At 40.4% G+C, this 25,000-nt stretch overlaps 2 protein-coding genes across 2 annotated transcripts in view; both read left to right on the forward strand.

The window, feature by feature from the left end:
- Nucleotides 1-2,011, forward strand: part of LOC310727858 (serine protease HTRA1A-like) — a 43,620-nt gene extending 41,609 nt beyond the window's left edge. The window contains exon 9 of the mRNA XM_083544770.1: nt 1,400-2,011. Coding sequence (XP_083400896.1) covers nt 1,400-1,568 — 169 coding nt within the window. The 3' untranslated portion in view covers nt 1,569-2,011. The remainder of the gene's footprint in view (nt 1-1,399) is intronic.
- Nucleotides 2,012-3,265: 1,254 nt separating this feature from the next.
- Nucleotides 3,266-24,491, forward strand: wapla (WAPL cohesin release factor a). Its single transcript, XM_083544572.1, has 20 exons — nt 3,266-3,528; nt 5,669-6,014; nt 7,696-8,287; nt 8,374-8,639; nt 13,724-13,830; nt 13,952-14,041; nt 14,193-14,342; nt 16,385-16,521; nt 16,679-16,790; nt 16,893-17,102; nt 18,674-18,785; nt 18,919-19,016; nt 19,462-19,538; nt 19,737-19,897; nt 20,827-20,942; nt 21,076-21,294; nt 22,383-22,584; nt 23,185-23,273; nt 23,406-23,501; nt 24,255-24,491. The coding sequence occupies exons 2-20, from the start codon at nt 5,690-5,692 to the stop codon at nt 24,318-24,320; spliced, it is 3,225 nt and encodes a 1,074-aa protein (XP_083400698.1). The 5' UTR covers nt 3,266-3,528; nt 5,669-5,689; the 3' UTR covers nt 24,321-24,491.
- Nucleotides 24,492-25,000: the final 509 nt, after the last annotated feature.

The raw sequence follows: 25,000 nt of genomic DNA on the forward strand, positions 1-25,000 counted from the left end.
GTGTGTGTGTGTTTATGATTGTGTGTGTGTGTGTGTGTGTGTGTTTATGATTGTGTGTGTGAGTGTGTTTGAGTGTGTTTATGATTGTGTGTGTGTGGGTTTATGGAGCGGTAAATTGTTCATCACTGATTCGCTCATTTTATGATTTATGATTCGCTCATTGTTGTGTGTTGTGAGTGTGTTTATGATTGTGTGTGTGTGTGTGTGTGTGTTTATGATTGTGTGTGTGATTGTGTTTATGATTGTGTGTGTAAGTGTGTTTATGATTGTGTGTGTTGTGAGTGTGTTAATGATTGTGTGTGCAAGTGTGTTTATGATTGTGTGTGTGTGTGTGTGTGTGTTTATGATTGTGTGTGTGTGTGTGTTTATGATTGTGTGTGTGTGTTTGTGTGTGTTTATGATTGTGTGTGATTGTTTATAATTGTGTGTGTGTGTGTGTCTGTTTATGATTGTGTGTGAGTGTTTATAATTGTGTGTGTGTGTGTCTGTTTATGATTGTGTGTGAGTGTTTATAATTGTGTGTGTGTGTGTGTGTGTGTGTGTGTGTGTGTAAGTGTGTTTATGATTGTGTGTGTGTTGTGTGTGTGTTTATGATTGTGTGTGTGTTGTGTGTGTGTTCATGATTGTGTGTGTGTGTGTGTGTGTGTTCATGATTGTGTGTGTGTGTGTGTGTGTGTGTGTGTGTGTGTGTTTATGATTGTGTGTGTGTGTGTGTTTATGATTGTGTGTGAGTGTTTATAATTGTGTGTGTGTGTGTGTGTGTGTGTGTGTGTGTGTGTGTGTGTGTGTGTGTGTGTTTATGATTGTGTGTGTGTGTGTGTTTATGATTGTGTGTGTGTGTGTGTTTATGATTGTGTGTGAGTGTTTATAATTGTGTGTGTGTGTGTGTGTGTGTGTGTGTGTGTGTGTGTTTATGATTGTGTGTGTGTGTGTGTTTATGATTGTGTGTGAGTGTTTATAATTGTGTGTGTGTGTGTGTGTGTGTGTGTGTGTGTGTGTGTGTGTGTGTGTGTGTGTGTGTGTGTGTGTGTAAGTGTGTTATTCAGGAGCGGTAAATTGTTCATTACCGATTCGCTCATTTAAAACTGATCTGTTACTGATAAGATTTAAGTGGTAAATAATTTATTTCTCCTTCATTTGTTTCTGTAGTTGATGAAAGTAGTTGTTTTGCTGAACGATGTTGAAGATCTGAGTCTGTAAAACGATCTGATTTTCCCGCAGCTGCGAGTCAAGACACGTGAAATGTTTTATTGTCATTCCTCTGTAGACCTCCTTTCATACAGCAATGAAATCACACTTTATTTTCTTTCTCATTCTAATAACTCTAAATCCTCTCTCTCTCTCTCTCTCTCTCTCTCTCTCTCTCTCTCTCTCTCTCTCTCTCTCTCTCTTTCGGTAGAGGTGGAGTGAAGGAGAATGACATCATCATTTCGGTGAATGGAGTGCGTATTTCCTCAGCTGCTGATGTCAGCGCTGTAATCAACACCAACACTATGCTACGCATCATAGTTCGCCGTGGCAATGAGGATGTCCCTCTCACCATCGTTCCCATGGAGATCGACCCTTGACCTTAACTCTTTACCAGTCTGTAGTTTAGGGGGTTTTAGGGCTAATCAGTGATGGCCTTCTAATGGTTGACAGGGTGAAGCTCCGCCTTTCAATGGCATGTTAATAGAAAGTTTCATGTTTTTTGTTTTATTTTATTATTTGATTATTTTAATCTAAGAAAGTGTTTCATTAAAATATTATTGTATTATTAGGGAAATTTAATTCTGGTTTATTTACTTTGCTGCTTTAATGTTTTTATATTTTGAAAAACTAAATGGAATATTGATAAAATAAGAAAATTAAAATAGGAACATTTGAAGAGCTTCTGCTGGATTTTACACAATTTTATACAAAAAAATAGAGAATTTGTACTGATAATAAAACATAAAATTATATAAAAACATAAATGTATTTAAATATTTTGTTTTTTTATTCTGCTAATAAAGTGTGGCTTTTCTTTTGACTTTTGTTCTGAATTTCTATTTTGATTCATCATCAATAACATGAACAGTAAATAAAGACTAAATGTGGAATATGATGCTCCCAAAAAATAATCTTATGGTCAGGTGTCCACAAACTTTTGGCCAAGTTGCAGTGACCCTGAGCGAGTTAGTTTGGTATAATTTTGTAGACGGCAGTGACATCTAGCGGTCAGATGCTGAACTGCTAAATCGTGGAATTGCACGTGGAACTGCACTGTTTATTACACACACACACACACACACACATTTACTTAACAGTGTCAAAAATAATAATAATTACAAATAGTTTGTAATTGAACAATAAATAAACATATACAGACGGTCAATGAGGCCTAACAGCACAAATTACACTTCTAATATATTTACAAATAAGTACGAATGAAAGAAAGAAAGAAAGAAAGAAAGAAAGAAAGAAAGAAAGAAAGAAAGAAAGAAAGAAAGAAAGAAAGAAAGAAAGAAAGAAAGAAAGGTTATATAGTTCCAGTTCAAATGAAATCTTTCGGATGATTTATAAAATTACACAATAATTATAAGGACAGCTGTGTTGTATCTGTGTGTGAGGTTAAATATTATTATTGTAAGAGTAACACTATATTATTGTGTTTAAATAGTATTTTATAACTGATTTACTCCATCAAGTGGCTTCAGATCTTCTAAAACTCTTCATACAATTCGCTGCTTTTTTTTAATCTCCCAAAATTTACTTCTGTTCAGTCATTAGTTTGTTTAGAAATAAAAAGAGTTGTAAATTGGTTTCATTGTACATTTAGGGATTAAAATTCTGTAACTAAAATGCTGTTACTAATCAACAAACAAACAAACAAACAAACAAACAAACAAACTCATAAACAAACAGGAGTTTTCTATTCGTGTTTATTGAGCCTGGAGAACTAGGACCGAACAATAAATAAATTATGGTACTAAAATTGTGATATTTTTTTTTCATTGAAAATGGGAAGGATTACGTTTTTGTAGTCTTTTTGATATAAAACTACATATCCCACAAAGCAACAGCTCGCACCAACCAATAAGAAGCCTTTTTCTAATCCGGGTTTTAAAAGACACGACCGCGACGGATAAAGTCGACGGTTTATTCTTTTAATTTATTAAATAAACAATAAGTTATTCATCATAGTACAATACATCATTACAAAAATAAACAATGTATTAAAAATAAGATTGATAATATCGTAAAAGTAGTGGGTCTGCGTGACGTATTTCCGGGTACCGCGAGAGACCGGAAGAGGCGGGGAATAATTTCCATGGCGCGTCATAGTCGAGCGGATACGGCTTATAAACAGATAATAACAAATAACAAAAAAAATAATAGCATGAAATTATAATATATAACAAGTCCCACTATTTTTTTAATATTATTGGGTGTTATATATTTATATAAATATATATATTTATATGTGTAATTTAATTTCGGAGTCGGCTCGCGCGCGTGTTTGAGCGGTTAGCCGGCTAGCATAGAGCGGAGAGCAGCAGGCCGCAGGTGAGACCTCAATGTGCTTTTTATTTATATTTATTGTTTTATATTTCATTATTATTATTATTATTGTGCAAAACTATTATTGTAAAACTACATTTAGTTGTATTTCATTCAAAGAGTGTAAACGGCAGTTATGGATGAGTGTGATGCTAATGCTAATGCTAAGCAAACAGTTTACCTCATTGGTCATTGGAATAAAATATAAATAAAATAAAACCAAATAATTCTATATGAGTTTACATTCTATGCAGTTTTAATATTGTATTCCTGAGAGAATGTGTATTTTAATATAAGTGCTTTGATTTTATTGATCTGCAACGCATACATTTATATTTCGATATTAGAAATATTAGTATTAAATAGTATAATAAGGTGTAAAGAATAAAAATATTCGATATGTACAGCAGCTGTGAACAGCTGTTCACTTTTATCAACATTAATACTGAACAATCCAAACTCAATTCAGTTAAGAGTTTATTTCTCGAGTGCTTTTCACAATAACCCATGTCAAAGCAGCTTTACAGAATGTGAGAATAATAGAAAAGATTAAAATATAAATCAATGATGTGTATTCATCTTGGACCTGAAAGCCTTTGGGAAGTATGGCAAGAAAAAGCTCCATCTGGAATCGTGTAATAATCAACAACGTGTTCAATAACCCATGCAGCTTTGATTCCAGCTTGTTCTCTCATCAGATTCACGAGGTGTCTTCTGGAAAGGTTTTTGCTCCACAGCCTGGTCAAGAGTTTATTCAAGACACTTCTTGCCTACTTAATGTGCTTTAGATCATCAGTTCTCTTGTACAGAGGACAATCTGAGTACGTAGTCAAAAGCCCTGTTAGTGCTGCTGCGACTACTGTACAAATCCATATTATGGCAGGAAACCCTGTTAGATAAAGAGAAAAGATTTGTCAATACTTTAAGAAATTGGCATCAGTCAATGTGAAAAATCTCAAGAAATTTTAAAGGATCTGGAGTTAGGGTTAAGTGCAGTCTCTGAAACCATCAAACACTATGATGAAACAGGCTCTCATGAGGACCGTCACAGGAAAGGAAAACCTGGAGCTACCTCTGCTGCAGAGGATACATGTATCAGAACGATCGGTCTCAGAAATCGGCGAGTCACACAAATGCTTCTCGGAGTTCAAGTGATCGATATATTTCATCATCTACTGTTAAGAGGAGAATTGTGGGTCGAATTGTGGCAAAGAAACCATTACTTCATCAGAACAACAAGCAGAAGAGACTTGCATTGGCTACGAAACACAAGAAATGACATTAGATCAGTGGAAAACTATTCTTTGGTCTAATGAGTCCAAGTTTGAGCATTTTGACTCTGAGAACCGTGTCATTGTTAGACGTACTGCGGGTGAACGGACGGTTCCTGTTGGTGATTCGGTCAAAATCGAGGACAATGACCTTAAACACACCTCTAAGATCTATCAGTAACAAGGAGAATGATGGAGTGCTGCATTAGATGACTCTCACCTCATCTAAATCCAGTTGAGATGGTTTGGTACACGTTGGACCCGAGAGAAGGAAAAGCAGCCTATAAGCAGTAGGTACATATGGGAACTTCTCATGAGGTTAAATGAGAGAATGCCAGGAGTGTGCAAAGCTGTCTTCAAACCAAAAGGTGGCTACTGGATGTGAAACCAGAACATCCAGGGGTTTTTGTTTGTTTGTAACCTCTCAGCATTTGATCAAAAGCTTGTGCACCCCTGACCATATATGGTTCTCCCTCTGAAATATAACCCCAGCAGTTTAAATCATGGTTGTACAGATCATCTCTGTAGGCCTGAGCATTACAATATTCCTAAAAACCGAGAAACCTGAGCATGATTATGCTTATGCATACGTACCTGAGCTCCATGGGGACATGTGTTCCTCAACCCCCCCCACTGAACACGGATGATCTATAGACTTCCTTCTTCTAATTTCAGAGTCTGATGTCACTAATATCTGAACGAACACTAAGGAGTGAAAAGCCTCCTGAGATGTGTGGAGGAGGGTAATATAATTGTAAGCACGAGGAACAAATCCGGAGCAAGATCTCAGATGTAGAGCGTGAACACTTTTTATACGGTGCTCTGTATTTCTATATATATTTAGTCATTATGTCGCTCTCTCTCTCTGCGTAGAGAAATATGTAACGTACGTCACCATGACGACCAAGTTCAGCAAGACGTACACGCGGAAGGGCGGCGAGGCGAACTCCAAGTTCGAGGAGGTGTTCGGGAACAGGAGAGCGACGCTGAGCACCAAATGGGGAGAGACGACGTACAAAGCGCAACTCGGATCCAGACGCCCCGCCCACGCGTCTGCCGCGCCCGACGTGTCCACGCTGCACAAACGGCCCCGCCTCGAACTCGACAACGAGGAAGACGACCCGTTCGGCTTCGACAGTGACGACGAGGAGCAGAGCGAGACATCTCAAGGGTCCGAGGTGGAACAGAGCGGACAGAATGCAAAGGGCGGAGCTAGTGCCGGTAACGCCCACTTACATGTTTAGTATAAACTGAGATAAGATAATTACTGCTGAGGGTTCATTGATAATAATTTAGCTTGTATAAAAATGGGTGTGGCTTATTTAAGGGTAAATGTGGGGTGATGTCATAAACGCACTCCCTCTGTAGATCTGCAGGGAAACTGCCTAATAGACAATTTATTCAAGATCTCGCTCGCTCTCTCTCTCTCTCTGCTCTACCTCTATCTATCTATCTATCTATCTATCTATCTATCTATCTATCTATCTATCTATCTATCTATCTCTATCTCTCGCTTTCTCTCTCTCTCTCTGCTCTACCTGTATCTATCTATCTATCTCTCGCTCTCTCTCTCTCTCGCTCTCTCTCTCTCTCTCTCTCTCTCTGCTCCACTTGTGTATCTTTCTCTCTGCTCCACCCCTCTCTCTCTCTCTCTCTCTCTCTCTCTCTCTCTATCTCTCTCTCTCTCTTTCTGCTTTACCTGTATCTCTCTCTCTCTTCTCCACCTGTATCTCTCTCTATCTCTCTCTCTCTCTTTCTCTCTCTGCTCCACTTGTGTATCTCTCTCTGCTCCACCCCTCTCTTTCTCTCTCTCTCTCTCTCTCTGCTCCACTTGTGTATCTCTCTCTCTCTCTCTCTCTCTCTGCTCCACTTGTGTATCTCTCTCTCTCTCTCTCTCTCTCTGCTCCACTTGTGTATCTCTCTCTCTCTCTCTCTCTCTCTCTCTCTGCTCCACTTGTGTATCTCTCTCTCTCTCTCTCTCTCTCTCTCTCTCTCTCTGCTCCACTTGTGTATCTCTCTCTCTCTCTCTCTCTCTCTCTCTCTGCTCCACTTGTGTATCTCTCTCTCTCTCTCTCTCTCTCTCTCTCTCTCTCTTTCTCTCTGCTCCACCTGTATCTCTCTCTTTCTCTCTCTCTCTCTCTCTCTCTCTCTCTCTCTCTCTGCTCCACCTGTATCTCTCTCTCTCTCTGCTCCACTTGTGTATCTCTCTCTGCTCTACCCCTCTCTTTCTCTCTCTCTCTCTCTCTCTCTCTCTCTTTCTGCTGCACCTGAATCTCTCGCTCTCTTCTCCACCTGTATATCTCTCTCTCTCGCTCTCTCTCTCTCTCTGCTCCACCTGTATCTCTCTCTCTCTGTTCCACCTGTGTATATCTCTCTCTCTCTCTCTCTGCTCCACCTGTGTATCTCTCTCTCTCTCTCTCTCTGCTCCACCTGTGTATCTCTCTCTCTCTCTCTCTCTCTCTCTCTCTCTCTCTCTGCTCCACCTGTGTATCTCTCTCTCTCTCCCTCTCTCTCTCTCTCTCTCTCTCTCTCTGCTCCACCTGTCTCTCTCTCTCTCTCTCTCTCTCTCTCTGCTCCACCTGTATCTCTCTCTTGCTCTCTGCTCCACCCCCCCCCCCTCTCTCTCTCTCTCTCTCTCTCTCTCTCTCTGCTCCACCTGTCTCTCTCTCTCTCTCTCTCTCTCTCTCTCTGCTCCACCTGTATCTCTCTCTTGCTCTCTGCTCCACCCCCCCCCCTCTCTCTCTCTGTTCCTGACCCTTTTTGTCTGCTCCCAGTTCCATTCCAGACCCCATTTTTATTCCCGTTTACTGTTTCTGGTTTATTTTGTGACTGTTAATTTGTTAACGGTTTGTGTACCTGATGATAAATTCTTTTTCTTGATTTTGTCTCTCATTTCTCTTAGCCACACCTGTTCAGAGCCCCTTCACCACCACTAGCGCCGGATCTAAACCCACATCACATGCAGCATATTTAAAACCCACCCATAAAGACTCGAGCGGTTTCGCGGATCGTTCACGGACCGAAATCTCCCCGTCTGAACCCGCGGAGACGCTGTGTGCGCAAACCGCTACCGAGGCAGACGGGTTCAGACCTGCCGAACAGGTAGTGGGAGGTTCTGAGACGGCGGCGGAGCCAGTGGATTTCGAGCAGCTTCCTCTGATCAAACCGGCGAGAGATCGCGTTTACCACAGAGCCAATAAGAAAGGAGAACCGGAGAACTCGCAGGAATTAGGAGAAATCAAAAGCAGCAATAAACCCGTCTCCGGGTCCGTCTCAACTGGCGTGTCGTCGTCCGGGGGCTCGGAGGTCAAAGGTCGCGGCCGCGTCAGGGATTACACGCTGCTGCACCCCTCCTGTGTGTCGGTGTGTAACGTCACCATCCAGGACTCCATTGAGCGCAGCGTGGAGGAGTGTGTGACCACAGCACCGTCAGATCTGGGGGATGCAGGAACATTCCGAAAAAAGACAGACGCACAACCTCCAAAATACAGCAGGTGTGTGTGTGCTTATGTATAAATACACACACACACATTTCATGTTACAACATTTTTGTGTATTGTGTATTTATTACCTTTTCAAGGCACCGTCCTACTAAATCTAAAATGGAGTGCAAGCTGGAGTTTTTCGGCTTTGAGGACGGTGTGTGTGAGGACGGAGACACCGAACCTGGCACCAGCTACAAGATCAAATACTTCGGCTTTGACGAGCTGAGCGAAAGCGACAGCGAGGACGAGGAGGACCGACCCGGGAAGAAGAAGAGAAAGAAGAGAGATGCGGAAGAAAAGAGGACGGATGCTTCGGACTGTCCTCAAATCGAAGATCCGAGTCTTGCAGATGCTCACACAGGTACAGTCTGCAGTCTGTCTGAGTTGAGATTCTTGCAGATTCTAGAGTGTAGTGTGATTTATTGTGAGTATGTGGAACAAATGTAGTGAGTATAGTGTGCTATGTAGTGAGTATAGTGTGCTATGTAGGGATTATAGTGAGTATAGTGTGCTATGTAGGGATTATAGTGAGTATAGCGTGCTATGTAGTGAGTATAGTGTGCTATGTAGGGATTATAGTGAGTATAGCGTGCTATGTAGTGAGTATAGTGTGCTATGTAGGGATTATAGTGAGTATAGCGTGCTATGTAGTGAGTATAGTGTGCTATGTAGGGATTATAGTGAGTATAGCGTGCTATGTAGTGAGTATAGTGTGCTATGTAGGGATTATAGTGAGTATAGTGTGCTATGTAGTGAGTATAGTGTGCTATGTAGTGAGTATAGTGTGCTATGTAGGGATTATAGTGAGTATAGTGTGCTATGTAGGGATTATAGTGAGTATAGTGTGCTATGTAGTGAGTATAGTGTGCTATGTAGTGAGTATAGTGTGCTATGTAGGGATTATAGTGAGTATAGTGTGCTATGTAGGGATTATAGTGAGTATAGTGTGCTATGTAGGGATTATAGTGTGCTATGTAGGGATTATAGTGAGTATAGTGTGCTATGTAGTGAGTATAGTGTGCTATGTAGGGATTATAGTGAGTATAGCGTGCTATGTAGTGAGTATAGTGTGCTATGTAGGGATTATAGTGAGTATAGTGTGCTATGTAGGGATTATAGTGAGTATAGTGTGCTATGTAGTGAGCATAGTGTGCTATGTAGGGATTATAGTGAGTATAGTGTGCTATGTAGTGAGTATAGTGTGCTATGTAGGGATTATAGTGAGTATAGTGTGCTATGTAGTGAGCATAGTGTGCTATGTAGGGATTATAGTGAGTATAGCGTGCTATGTAGTGAGTATAGTGTGCTATGTAGGGATTATAGTGAGTATAGTGTGCTATGTAGTGAGTATAGTGTGCTATGTAGGGATTATAGTGAGTATAGTGTGCTATGTAGTGAGTATAGTGTACTATGTAGGGATTATAGTGAGCATAGTGTGCTATGTAGTGAGCATAGTGTGCTATGTAGGGATTATAGTGAGTATAGTGTGCTATGTAGTGAGTATAGTGTGCTATGTAGTGAGTATAGTGTGCTATGTAGGGATTATAGTGAGTATAGTGTGCTTTGTAGTGAGTATAGTGTGCTTTGTAGTGAGTATAGTGTGCTATGTAGTGAGTATAGCATGCTATGTAGGGATAATAGTGAGTATAGCATGCTTTGTAGTGAGTATATTGTGCTATGTAGGTAGTTTACTCTGCTTTGTAGGGAATATAGTGTGCTTTGTAGGAAGTATAGTGAGTATAATGTCTATTTTAGCGAGTATTGTACGTATAGTATGCTTTGTTGGGAGTATAGTGTGCTTTGTAGGTAGTATAGTGAGTATAGTGTTCTCTGTAGGTAGTATAGCATGGTTTATAGGGAGTATAGTGAGTGCTTTGTAGGGTGTATAGTGAGTTTAATGTGCTTTGTAAGGAGAATAGTGTACATTGTAGGGAGTATAGTGTACGTTGGAGTATAGTGAGTATAAAGTGCTTTATAGGGAGTATAGTGAGTATAATGTGCTTTGTAGGGAGTATAGTGAATATAATGTGCTTTGTAAGGAGTATAGTGAGTATAATGTGCTTTGTAAGGAGTATAGTGAGTATAGAGTGCTTTGTAAGGAGTATAGTGAGTATAGAGTGCTTTGTAAGGAGTATAGTGAGTATAGAGTGCTTTGTAAGGAGTATAGTGAGTATAATATGCTTTGTAAGGAGTATAGTGAGTATAATATGCTTTGTAGGGAGTATAGTGAGTATAATGTGCTTTGTAAAGAGTATAGTAAGTATAGAGTGCTTTGTAGGGAGTATAGTGAGTATAATGTGCTTTGTAGGGAGTATAGTGAGTATAATGTGCTTTGTAGGGAGTATAGTGAGTATAATGTGCTTTGTAGGGAGTATAGTGAGTATAATGTGCTATGTAGGGAGTATAGTGTAGGGAGTATAGTGAGTATAGAGTGCTTTGTAGGGAGTATAGTGAGTATAGAGTGCTTTGTAGGGAGTATAGTGAGTATAGAGTGCTTTGTAGGGAGTATAGTGAGTATAGAGTGCTTTGTAGGGAGTATAGTGAGTATAGAGTGCTTTGTAGGGAGTATAGTGAGTATAGAGTGCTTTGTAGGGAGTATAGTGAGTATAGAGTGCTTTGTAGGGAGTATAGTGAGTATAGAGTGCTTTGTAGGGAGTATAGGGAGTATAGAGTGCTTTGTAGGGAGTATAGGGAGTATAGAGTGCTTTGTAGGGAGTATAGGGAGTATAGAGTGCTTTGTAGGGAGTATAGGGAGTATAGAGTGCTTTGTAGGGAGTATAGGGAGTATAGAGTGCTTTGTAGGGAGTATAGGGAGTATAGAGTGCTTTGTAGGGAGTATAGGGAGTATAGAGTGCTTTGTAGGGAGTATAGGGAGTATAGAGTGCTTTGTAGGGAGTATAGTGAGTATAGAGTGCTTTGTAGGGAGTATAGTGAGTATAGAGTGCTTTGTAGGGAGTATAGTGAGTATAGAGTGCTTTGTAGGGAGTATAGTGAGTATAGAGTGCTTCGTAGGGAGTATAGTGAGTATAGAGTGCTTCGTAGGGAGTATAGTGAGTATAGAGTGCTTCGTAGGGAGTATAGTGAGTATAGAGTGCTTCGTAGGGAGTATAGTGAGTATAGAGTGCTTCGTAGGGAGTATAGTGAGTATAGAGTGCTTCGTAGGGAGTATAGTGAGTATAGAGTGCTTCGTAGGGAGTATAGTGAGTATAGAGTGCTTCGTAGGGAGTATAGTGAGTATAGAGTGCTTCGTAGGGAGTATAGTGAGTATAGAGTGCTTCGTAGGGAGTATAGTGAGTATAGAGTGCTTCGTAGGGAGTATAGTGAGTATAGAGTGCTTCGTAGGGAGTATAGTGAGTATAGAGTGCTTCGTAGGGAGTATAGTGAGTATAGAGTGCTTCGTAGGGAGTATAGTGAGTATAGAGTGCTTCGTAGGGAGTATAGTGAGTATAGAGTGCTTCGTAGGGAGTATAGTGAGTATAGAGTGCTTTGTAGGGAGTATAGTGAGTATAGAGTGCTTCGTAGGGAGTATAGTGAGTATAGAGTGCTTCGTAGGGAGTATAGTGAGTATAGAGTGCTTCGTAGGGAGTATAGTGAGTATAGAGTGCTTCGTAGGGAGTATAGTGAGTATAGAGTGCTTTGTAGGGAGTATAGTGAGTATAATGTGCTTTGTAGGGAGTATAGTGAGTATAATGTGCTTTGTAGGGAGTATAGTGAGTATAATGTGCTATGTAGGGAGTATAGTGTAGGGAGTATAGTGAGTATAGAGTGCTTTGTAGGGAGTATAGTGAGTATAGAGTGCTTTGTAGGGAGTATAGTGAGTATAGAGTGCTTTGTAGGGAGTATATTGAGTATAGAGTGCTTTGTAGGGAGTATAGTGAGTATAATGTGCTTTGTAGGGAGTATAGTGAGTATAGAGTGCTTTGTAGGGAGTATAGTGAGTATAGAGTGCTTTGTAGGGAGTATAGTGAGTATAGAGTGCTTTGTAGGGAGTATAGTGAGTATAGAGTGCTTTGTAGGGAGTATAGTGAGTATAGAGTGCTTTGTAGGGAGTATAGTGAGTATAGAGTGCTTTGTAGGGAGTATAGTGAGTATAGAGTGCTTTGTAGGGAGTATAGTGAGTATAGAGTGCTTTGTAGGGAGTATAGTGAGTATAGAGTGCTTTGTAGGGAGTATAGTGAGTATAGAGTGCTTTGTAGGGAGTATAGTGAGTATAGAGTGCTTTGTAGGGAGTATAGTGAGTATAGAGTGCTTTGTAGGGAGTATAGTGAGTATAGAGTGCTTTGTAGGGAGTATAGTGAGTATAGAGTGCTTTGTAGGGAGTATAGTGAGTATAGAGTGCTTTGTAGGGAGTATAGTGAGTATAGAGTGCTTTGTAGGGAGTATAGTGAGTATAGAGTGCTTTGTAGGGAGTATAGTGAGTATAGAGTGCTTTGTAGGGAGTATAGTGAGTATAGAGTGCTTTGTAGGGAGTATAGTGAGTATAGAGTGCTTTGTAGGGAGTATAGTGAGTATAGAGTGCTTTGTAGGGAGTATAGTGAGTATAGAGTGCTTCGTAGGGAGTATAGTGAGTATAGAGTGCTTCGTAGGGAGTATAGTGAGTATAGAGTGCTTCGTAGGGAGTATAGTGAGTATAGAGTGCTTCGTAGGGAGTATAGTGAGTATAGAGTGCTTCGTAGGGAGTATAGTGAGTATAGAGTGCTTCGTAGGGAGTATAGTGAGTATAGAGTGCTTCGTAGGGAGTATAGTGAGTATAGAGTGCTTCGTAGGGAGTATAGTGAGTATAGAGTGCTTCGTAGGGAGTATAGTGAGTATAGAGTGCTTCGTAGGGAGTATAGTGAGTATAGAGTGCTTCGTAGGGAGTATAGTGAGTATAGAGTGCTTCGTAGGGAGTATAGTGAGTATAGAGTGCTTCGTAGGGAGTATAGTGAGTATAGAGTGCTTCGTAGGGAGTATAGTGAGTATAGAGTGCTTCGTAGGGAGTATAGTGAGTATAGAGTGCTTCGTAGGGAGTATAGTGAGTATAGAGTGCTTCGTAGGGAGTATAGTGAGTATAGAGTGCTTCGTAGGGAGTATAGTGAGTATAGAGTGCTTCGTAGGGAGTATAGTGAGTATAGAGTGCTTCGTAGGGAGTATAGTGACTATAGAGTGCTTCGTAGGGAGTATAGTGACTATAGAGTGCTTCGTAGGGAGTATAGTGACTATAGAGTGCTTCGTAGGGAGTATAGTGACTATAGAGTGCTTCGTAGGGAGTATAGTGACTATAGAGTGCTTCGTAGGGAGTATAGTGACTATAGAGTGCTTCGTAGGGAGTATAGTGACTATAGAGTGCTTCGTAGGGAGTATAGTGACTATAGAGTGCTTCGTAGGGAGTATAGTGAGTGTAGTGTACAGTATACGATGGTTTTTGTGTAAAAGCAGACAAATTTTAGAGGGTGTGTGTTTCAGATTCTCAGGAGTGGCAGGATGAGTCGAGCTCAGTCGGCCCTGACACACCGAGAGAACATGCAGGAAAACCCACAGACAGGCTGATCAGTCGCAAAATCTTCAAGAAGGTACAGAACTCCTTCAACTAGATCTCTCTCTCTCTCTCTCTCTCTCTCTCTCTCTCTCCCTTTTTCTCTCTCTCTGTGTTTACGATAATGATGGTTGTGTCTGTGTGTGTGTGTGTTTCAGACTCCTACTAAAGCGGTGTACAACGCTCGTCCCTGGAATCAGCCTGAACCAGAGGAATCTCCTCCCACATTGCACAGTGATGTCACTCCTGTACGTCCTGAGACTCCACAACTTTGTCAAATGATTTTTAATAAGCCTGAGAACAGCAGTTACAGTGTTTCCCAAGTATCGACATTAAATATAAACGTGTATAAGCTAGCGTGTGTGTGTGTGTGTGTGTGTTCGCGTGTCTTTTCTCCAGAAGCCGAATCCGTCAAGCTCAAACAAAGATGTGATCTCTCTAAAAGACGACAGCGTGTTTAAAGCCCCCCCACCTCCCCCCAAAGTCACTAAATCAGTATCCCCACCCACTGAGCCCCAGCCACACGCTACCACTGCAGAACAAAAGGAGGTGAGCGATGCATCCTGGGAAACATTCTGGAATAATCTTTATAAGCATAACGCTGAAGACTGTAGCATTACTGTATCATTGGAGAGTGTAGTTCACGTATAGTGTAGTGTTGAGGTCCGTAAAAGAGCTGTTCCAGTATGTCTACGAGTATCAAATCGATATGAAACTTATCTGTGGTGTACAAAAGTTTGGAGATTCCTGTTACTTTTTCTGTCTGCAGTTATCGTTTTATAACTTTTATAATGAGTGTAGAGTAATTTATAGCCTACAATATGCAATGTGTGATTGCAGTGCAATATATTGCGAGTGTCGTGTAATTGTAGACAGTAGTATGGGATTGTGGTGAGTGTATTGTGAGTATTGTGTAATTGCAGTATATATTGCTAGTATTGTGTGATTGCAGTGAGTTTTCTGTGATTGCAGTGAGTATAATGAGTATAGTGTGATTGCAGTGAGTATATTGTGAGTATATTAAGTATAGTGTGATTGCAGTGAGTATATTGTGAGTATAATGAGTATAGTGTGATTGCAGTGAGTTTATTGTGACTATAATGAGTATAGTGTGATTGCAGTGAGTATATTACGAGTGTAGTGTAATTGCAGTAAGTATATTGTAAGTATAATGAGGATAGTGGGATTGCAGCGAGTATTTTACGAGTGTAGTGTGAATGCAGTGAGTATATTACGAGTGTAGTGTAATTGCAGTGAGTATATTGTAAGTATAATGATGATAGTGTGATTGCAGTGAGTATATTACGAGTGTAGTGTGATTGCAGTGAATATATTGTGAGTATAATGAGTATAGTGTGATTGCAGTGAGTATATTATGAGTGTAGTGTAATTGCAGTGAGTATATTGTGAGTATAATGAGTATAGTGTGATTGCAGTGAGTATATTATGAGTGTAGTGTAATTGCAGTGAGTATATTATGAGTATATTGAGTATAGTGTGATTGTAGAGTATATTACGAGTGTAGTGTGATTGCAGTGACTATAATGAGTAGTGTGATTTCAGTGAGTATATTGTGGGTATAATGAGTATAGTGTGATTGCAGTGAGTATATTATGAGTGTAGTGTAATTGCAGTGAGTATATTATGAGTATATTGAGTATAGTGTGATTGTAGAGTATATTACGAGTGTAGTGTGATTGCAGTGACTATAATGAGTAGTGTGATTTCAGTGAGTATATTATGAGTGTAGTGTGATTGCAGTGACTATGTTGTGGGTATAATGAGTATAGTGTGATTGCAGTGAGTATATTACGAGTGTAGTGTGATTGCAGTGAGTATATTGTGAGTATAATGAGTATAGTGTGATTGCAGTGCGTATATTATGAGTGTAGTGTGATTGCAGTGAGTATATTATGAGTGTAGTGTGATTGCAGTGAGTATATTATGAGTGTAGGGTGATTGCAGTGAATATATTATGAGTTTAATGAGTATAGTGTGATTGCAGTGCGTATATTATGAGTGTAGTGTAATTGCAGTGAATATATTATGAGTATAATGAGTATAGTGTGATTGCAGTGCGTATATTATGAGTGTAGTGTGATTGCAGTGAATATATTATGAGTATAATGAGTATAGTGTGATTGCAGTGAGTATATTATGAGTGTAGTGTGATTGCAGTAAGTATATTATGAGTATAATGAGTATAGTGTGATTGCAGTGAGTATATTATGAGTGTAGTGTGATTGCAGTGAATATATTATGAGTATAATGAGTATAGTGTGATTGCAGTGCGTATATTATGAGTGTAGTGTGATTGCAGTGAGTATATTATGAGTATAATGAGTATAGTGTGATTGCAGTGAGTATATTATGAGTGTAGTGTGATTGCAGTGAATATATTATGAGTATAATGAGTATAGTGTGATTGCAGTGCGTATATTATGAGTGTAGTGTGATTGCAGTGAGTATATTGCAAGTGTAGTGTGATTATAGTGAGTATGAGAATGTAACAAACCTTACCTGTATTGTGTGTGTGTGTGTGTGTGTGTGTGTGTGTGTGTGTGTGTGTGTGTGTGTGTGTGTGTGTGTAGCTGTACACAGTTGTGCAACACGTGAAGCACTTTAACGACGTGGTGGAATTTGGAGAGAATCAAGAATTCACTGACGACTTTGAGTATCTGGAGACGGGACTAAAGAGCACACAGCCTCTACACACACGCTGCCTTAGGTATGCATGCACACACACACACACACACACACACACACACACACACACACAGACACAGCTTCTACACAAAAAGCTTGTCTTTCTTTTTTTCTTTGTAATTTGCTTGTGTTTGTGTATTTTGTCTGAATGTTTACACTTGTATTTTGTGTGTGTGCAGTATAATCAGTTTAGCCACACGCTGTGCCATGCCGAGTTTCCGCATGCATTTGAGAGCGAGAGGGAAAGTGGCTCAGATGTTTAACATGCTGAGCGACGCACCACAGCATCCGGTACCTGTTTCAGAAATATAGTTACCATTATTATGCAATTATAGTAACTATATGTTACACTATAATAAGTGTGTGTGTGTGTGTGTGTGTGTGTTCGGTTAGAACCTGGCATTGTGTACCGCAGCTCTACTCTACATCCTCAGTCGGGACCGGCTCAACATGGACCTGGACCGTGCCTGTCTGGAGCTCATGATCCGTCTGCTGGAGCTGGAGCAGGACGAGTCGGAGGATCATCAAAGCAAAGTGAAGGAGAAAATACAGAAACTGTGTGAAACTGTACACAACAAACACCTGGACCTCGATAACATCACTGTGAGTCATAACTCCGGTTCAGCACTGCCTCGTCAGGGTTCATTTAAGGTGTCCACTGATTTAGATGCTTAATTAATAGGAAACTAAAGAGTCGAAGCATAACACAGTCATTTGGAGAGTAATGAGACTCTGTACAGCAGGGGTCCCAACCACCGGGCCTCGGAACTGCACCGGGTTGTGGATCGATTGGTTGTATTCCAATTTCGCGTTCTGACGAGTTTTTTCAAGCACCTGCACACATCTCAATTTTAAACAACAATTGTAAACACTACTGGTTCTTTTGGAGATTAAAGAGTCTCTTAAAGGTTTCTGCAGAGTCTAATTTTTGGCTTTAAAAAGGTTTAAAACTCTAATTTTAACTGGGTCTTACTTTTCTAAAGTCCATGTAACACTACATCTAATTCTTTTTAGTTGCTTCCTTTTGCTAGTCCAAATATAGTTTGCTGTATGACGAATGCTCTGATTAAAAAAAAATTATTTAGGGTTTGGTTAAAGCCAAGTCAAGTCAAGTTTATTTCTATTGCGCTTTTCACAACAGACATTGTCTCAAAGCAGCCTTACAGAAATCAACAGTTAAGGTGAATGGTGTGCATTTATTCCTGATGATCAGCCAGGCAAGAAAAAACTCCCTTAGATTTTATGAGGAAGAAACCTTGAGAGGAACCAGACTCAAAAGGGGAACCTCATCCTCATTTGGGTGACAGCCACAATGTATTTGTGCGTGTTTTCATTTCAGTCTTAGTGGTCTTAAAAAAAGTCTTAAATTTGACTTGTTGAAACCTGCAGAAACCCTGATAATGCAACACTAATTTATTTGGAGAGTAAAGAAAATCTGCTCACCGATTCTTTTGTGGAATAAAGCGTCATATTAGTGCACTGAATGAGTCACAAGCACTTCAGTAGACTAAAGGCACCGATTTCTTGAAAGAGAAGAGAGAAAAAAAAGAGTAGCAGCCCTGATTTTTTTTAGTTAATAATGATGTTATTGTGTTAAGTGGTTACGAGCATATTAAGCGGGGGGTGATGAGGCATATCGCCCGAAATATATTCAGTGTATAAAGAGCCATGATGGGGATTTCTTAGAAGTGTGTGTGTGTGTGTGTGTGTGTGTGTGTGTGTGTGTGTGTGTGTGTGTGTGTGTGTGTGTGTGTGTGTGTGTGTGTATGTATATATATGTGTGTGTGTGTGTGTGTGTGTGTGTGTGTGTGTGTATGTATATATATGTATATGTGTGTGTGTGTGTGTGTGTGTGTGTATATATATATATATGTATATATGTGTGTGTACATCCGGCAATCAAAACCGTCCGTGCGGAAACATAGCAAAAGTCCCGTTTGGGTTCCTGATTATTTACATAATTTAAAACACCATCGTTAATTTAAAGTATTTACGAGAATATTTACTCTTCATGCTCTATATTGAGTTCAGTTTCACTAATAATAAACATGCAGAAGCATAAAGCATTATATACGTGACGTTTTCATGTCACGTGTGTATATATGTGTGTATATATATATATATATATAATTTATTTATTGTCGCTTTTTTTTTTTCTCTTCTATCTGTCCTAGACGGGTCACTTGGCGATGGAGACTCTTCTCTCACTGACATCTAAGAGAGCAGGAGACTGGTTTAAAGAAGAGCTGCGCTTACTGGGAGGACTGGACCACATCATAGATAAAGGTGGACACAGTGTGATTAATGTCGATCAGTTTAACACAATGGAATTATTGTTTTACTTGTACGGCTCTCGTTGTTGCATCACTGCAAACCCAGACGGTGCTGTAAATGAATTCTCGCTCTGTCTCTGTCCCAGTAAAAGAGTGTGTGGAAAACCTGGATACAGATGACGATAATGAGAACCTGGTGGCCTCGTTATGGGGAGCGGAACGCTGTTTACGAGTCCTCGAGAGTGTGAGTGCATCGGGGAGGGGGTTTTGTTTGTTTTTGTACTGCGTGCATTCCATGCGTATTTGATTTTAAGTGATGAGTCTGATATGTTAGGAGTCATATCTCTGGCTACTTCCTTTCACACACATGATTATCTGATGCAGTCACCGGCTCAACACAAGCATGAGACAGATTCGTTATCATTTATAACACACTCAATATGTAACGAGCAGAGGGAGAAATCCTGCAGGATAACATCTAGCCATCACAATGTGTCAAACTCCCATTTTTCCTGCTCCCAACACGCCAGGTTTGAGGGCAAAATGTTCACTTGCTGCCTAATAAATAAATCCACCCACTAACAGGTGCCATGATGAAGAGATCATCAGTGTTCTTCACTTCACCACTCAAAATGTTATAATGTGAGAATGTTCTGTCTGATCTGTTTGTGTGTGTGTGTGTTCATTAGGTGACCGTTCATAATCCTGAAAATCAATCCTACCTGATTGCCTACAAAGACTCCCAACTGATCATCTCTTCAGCCAGGTGTGTGTGTGTGTTTGTGTGTGTGTGTGTGTGTGTGTGTGTGTGTGTGTGTGTGTGTGTGTGTGTGTGTGTGTGTGTGTGTGTGTGTGAGAGAGTGAAATTAAAATCAAGTGACTGTTATTATGACTCAGTGATGCTGAGCCCTTGCACCTTGTAAGCTCTTTGTGTGTGTTTGTGCGTGTGTGTGTGTGTGTGTAGGGCCCTGAGGCATTGCGAGTCCATGATTCAGCTTTACTGCCATCATGTCACCAATTCTGGTGCCACCTCCACTCATAGTAACCATAGCAACGTGGCAAAAGCAGTAGAGGACTGTATGAGGGCGGTGCTAGGGGTGCTGCTAAACCTCACTCATGATAATGGTAAAACACAATCACACACACAAAACACACAACACACACTTGTCCTCACATATATATTATAGTATTGAAGAACCTGAACGATGCTCTTTGAAGCAGAACATTCAATTCAGCTTTAAAACGGCTTTATAGAGAGAATGTATACGTTTAGTGCCTATTATTCACAATGAGTGAGCCAGTGGTGACTCCAATATGGCATTAGAACAAACCTTGAGACTCAAAAGGAAACCCATCTTTATCCTCAACACTGATTGTTCATTTATTACAGTTCCATCATTGTTGAGGTGTTCAGTGATGGACACTTAATTGCAGAACTGTGGTCCTGAGCCCATTTTAGCAGACTGTTGATATTAATTACAGTCCAAATCCATCCTTCTTGAGCTGCTCAGTAACTTCACTGATCTTTCGGCTGTTAATGAGGAACAATCCCCAGCTGCACAGAGTGGTCTCCAACAGAAGATATCTCCAGCCAGATATAGGGAAAGAAGGAAGAGATAGAGACGGAGAGTTTTCTATTTCACTGTAATGTGAAAGTTAAAGACATTACGGATTTTCAATACGGTTTTAAAAATCTTTAGGGAAGTCTCCAGCTTTGAGCCTGGAAAAGTTTGGAATTTAAATATCAAAAAAATGCTAGAAAACAGGGTGTAAATTGCCAGAAGGACACAGATATGAGGGATCTCTGGCATCAGAGACGGTCCAACACACCACCTTCAGCAACCCTGAGTGAACGTGTGAGAGAGTTGGGACGACATCATCCAAACATCCCAGTTCTCTAAAACAATCAATGATTGTCTTGATAAACCTGCCTGTCTTTCTCTCTGTGTGTGTGTGTGTGTGTGTGTGTGTGTGTGTGTGTGTGTGTGTGTGTGTGTGTGTGTGTGTGTGTGTGTGTGTGTGTGTGTGTGTGTGTGTGTGTGTGTGTGAGACAGAGTGGGGCAGCACTAAGACGGGCGAGCAGGACGAACTGATCATCACTGTGTTGAACTCTGTGCTGAAAGTTCCTCAGTTTCTCCCTCAGGAGAAGAGATTTGACATCCGTGTACTCGTAGGTCTTCCACCTGCATTACATCACTGTTAATGAGTGGAGTACAGCCAGAAAAACGCTGATACACACTTTTCGAGCATCTCTGAGTGATTGTTTTGTGTGTGTGTGTGTGTGTGTGTGTGTGTGTGTGTAGGGTCTGGGTCTTCTGATAAACCTGGTGGAGTACAGCTCCAGAAACAGGCACTGTCTAGTGGAACTGAACGTGGATTCCAGCTGTCTGCCTGAGACCGAGAAAGACGAGAAGATGGAGGGAGTAAAGCAAGAGCAGAAGGTGGACGAGGGGACGGATAATGAGACGGAAAAGAGACCGGACACTAATGAAAAAGCGAGTGCTCTCAGCGCACTGGTGCAGGTATGTGTGTAGTTAGGTGTTACCTGCTATACCGGGGCAGTCCATCAGGGGGCAGCAGCAGTCATTCACCAGTGATTATACACATTTCTGAGATTCTGGGAAGAAATCTGTAGCAGCCAAAATGTATAGAATTTTATAAACATCACCACTTTAGCTTTGGATCCATGTTTATTAAAACTTTTTTTTGTGTGTGTGTGTGTTAGCATTCACATCCCAGCACTGACGCAGAAACTCGTTAGTGTGAAAAACACAACGGTAAATCATTAGAACGGAATTTTAGCGCTGTTCAAAAGGATAAAAATCCCGATCGTGAGTATTCGTGTTAGATTTACGCTCATTTTCGAAAAAGAATCATGTAACCGTTTGTCATAATGACGATTTATTGTGATATCAGTCGTAATACAGAGGCATTAAAGAGACGCTCTAAATGATGTGTACTGACTGATCAGTGAGAACACTGAGTTTTCAGGATGTTACTGAATCATCAGCATAATCATAATCATCATAATCATTATCATATCATTATCATATCATTATCATAATCATCACCCTGTTACTGATTCATCTGAACTTTACTGCAGTGGTCCAGAAAATCAATCAATTAAGAGATTTATTCAATTAATAAATAAATCACTCGGTTTCTCTCTCACTCACTCACTCACTCACTCTATCTTTCTTTCTTTCTCTCACTCATCTCTGTCTCCCACTTTCTCCCTCTCTCTCGTGCTTGCGTTCTCTCTCTTTATTTTTCTTTATTTATCTCCTTCCTCTCTCGCTTTCTTTCTCTTAATCTGTTTCCTTCTGTCTATCACTCTTTCTCTAGTCTCTCTCTTTTTCTTTCTCTCAACTTTTCCTCCCTCCGTCCCTCCCTTTCATTCTCTCTCTTTCTCTCTTTTTTTTCTCAATCTTTCTTTCTCGCTTTCTTTCTCTTAATCTCTCTCCCCCTTTCTTTCTCCCTCCTCTTTTTCTCTCTTCTTTCTTCTCTCTCTCTCTCTCTTTCTCTGCGGGAGAACTTAATAGTCACATTAGATATTAATATTGTTTATGCACTCAGAGGACTCTATAATTGTGTGTGTGTATGCACGCAGTTCTTCCTGGAGCGGGAGAGAGCGGCCATCTTGGCCGAGGCACAGGCTGACAACATCATCAGCGAGGCGCCGAAGTCTCAGGCGGATGAGAGCGGGCAGTGGCAGGTGACGAGCGGAGAGATGCAGTGGGTCGCCTCGGAAAATAACACAGATGACAAGAAAGAGAAAGAGGAAGAGGAGGAGGAGCTCGATTTTAATAAGGGTATACACCCACACACAAACTCTCTCTCACACACACACACACACACACACACACACACTCACACACACACACCTCTATTCACATAAGGGAATCATCAGGTGTTAATACAATTCCTGTCTACTGATGATCTGTGTGATTTAATTTGCCATGCAATACTGTGTGTGTGTGTGTGTGTGTGTGTGTGTGTGTGTGTGTGTGTGTGTGTGTGTGTGTGTGTGTGTGTGTGTGTGTGTGTGTGAGAGAGAGAGAGAGAGAGAGAGAAAGTTATTATTGATGTACCTTATTGCACACAATGTGTGAAGTATGTCTGTGTGTAAGTTTATGAGCATCAATGGCTGTAAGGTGTGTGTGTGTGTGTGTGTGTGTGTGTGTGTGTGTGTGTGTGTGTGTGTGATTAATTGTGTGCGTGTGTTCCTGTGTAGAGGTCGATCTAATTGATTGCTGCAACTATCGGACAGAATCCTTACTTATAGTTTTTCCGGGTTGCGTAGTACAGTACGAGAGTGGCCTCTAGAGGCAAATCACTGACACCACGTGCTGTTTGTTTGAAATGTTTTTCTTGTTCATCTTAAATGCAACTTATTCTTTTTTTTTTTTTAGTTCTGCAGCATGCAGGGAAACACATGGAGGACAGTATAGTTGCGTCGTACACTGCGCTGCTGCTGGGGTGTGTGTGTCAGGACAGTCCGGTCAGTAGCTATCATTGTGGTTATTACATTATAATTACCCTTTAATAATGATGTAATATGAGTTGTGTTGCTTTGAAAAGCTTAAGCCTCATAGTTTAACTTTACTGATGTTAACCTGTGTGTGTGAGACAGGTGAACGTGAAGGCTGTGCGTGAGAGCCTGCCGAAAGGAGACTTTTCCATCATGACCGAGATGCTGAAGAAGTTCCTCAACTTCATGAACCTGACGGTGAGCAGCACAGGAATCCTTACTGCTTCAAATGAAGCACAGCATTGTTTAGCGTTTCAGATTACTGTTGCTAGGCAACTGGGAAAGGTAGACGGCAAAACAGAAGGTAGCTAATGATGGGTCAGACTCGAAGGTCGCAGTATGACTGGGAGAAAGAAAGACAGAGAGAATACATTTCCATTTATGTTCATACAATTTACAACCAACTGACAGTAAAACAACTTTAACACTCCGTTGATGAATAGAAATAAAATAAAAAACACTCCGAACCTCCATCATTCTGAAATGAATGAAGAGTGTTTGAAGCAGGTGTGAGGGAGTCACCTGACACCTGACTGAACAGACACTGAAACGCTGACGTCTGTTACGGTTGATAATCTGTGTTGCCAGATTCACAGTTAGTTTAAATCGGAGATTTACATCGTCACACTTTTTACATCGTGCTAGTCACATTATAGCTTAACTATCCGTACGATCCCTATCCTCATTGCATTCTGGGTATTTAAATCCAGCATTCGACCTCAACAGTGTGGTGTTTCAGTATAGTCTTCAACTAAATGTCTGCCAATGTATTTATAGAAACAACCAGTGGTTTGGGAATGTGTGTGTGTGTGTGTGTCTGTGTGTGTGTGTGTGTGTGTGTGTCTGTGTGTGTGTGTGTGTCTGTGTGTCTGTGTGTCTGTGTGTCTGTGTGTCTGTGTGTCTGTGTGTCTGTGTGTGTCTGTCTCACTCCTTTGTTTTCTCCCTCTGTAGTGCGCAGTGGGCACCACGGGGCAGAAATCCATCTCCCGTGTTATCGACTATCTGGAACGCTGTTAGCATTTCAGAGGATTTCAGAAGACCTGGCAACCCGAGAGTCTGTAAACATCATTATTGAGAGACCCTTAGAACACACACACAGGCATACCCATTCTGTTTGTTCCTACTGCTGACTCACACACAAACACACACAATGCATTATGGTATTTTATTTTAATTAAAAAAATATTTTTTCTTACATTTTCAGCGTGAATAAGTGGCGTCGAAATAAATATTGGTTTTGAAAATTTCTAATAATGGGATTCCGAGCGAAAGTATAAAAACTAGTTTTAAAAAGAAAAAATTGCTTTAAAAAAGTTTTGAATTGAACATTATATGCGATTATTGGAGTGCGAGAATAAAAGTATAACTTTTTTATTTAAAAAATGTAATGTTCTCTAGTGGGAAGACTAAAAATAAAAAAAATAAAATGCATGAAATTAATTTATATAAAACAATATATATTACTTTTTTTTATTATTGAAGAATTAAATTAAATAATTAATCATTTCAGGTTCCAGCTTAACACCTGCGAGTCTCGGCTGATTATAAGGACATTGACATTTCACAAAATCAAAGAATTCAGTTTGATGTAAATGTATGGGTCATTTTTAGTTTCAGAATTACGCTTTTAGAGCTACAGGTTTAGGTTTAAGGTGGTATTGTTGATCAATCAGTGAGGCCTTCTATGATGTGAAACC

The sequence above is a fragment of the Silurus aristotelis genome (assembly GCF_946808225.1).
Source record: "Silurus aristotelis genome assembly, chromosome: 6".
NCBI classification, from domain to species: domain Eukaryota; kingdom Metazoa; phylum Chordata; class Actinopteri; order Siluriformes; family Siluridae; genus Silurus; species Silurus aristotelis.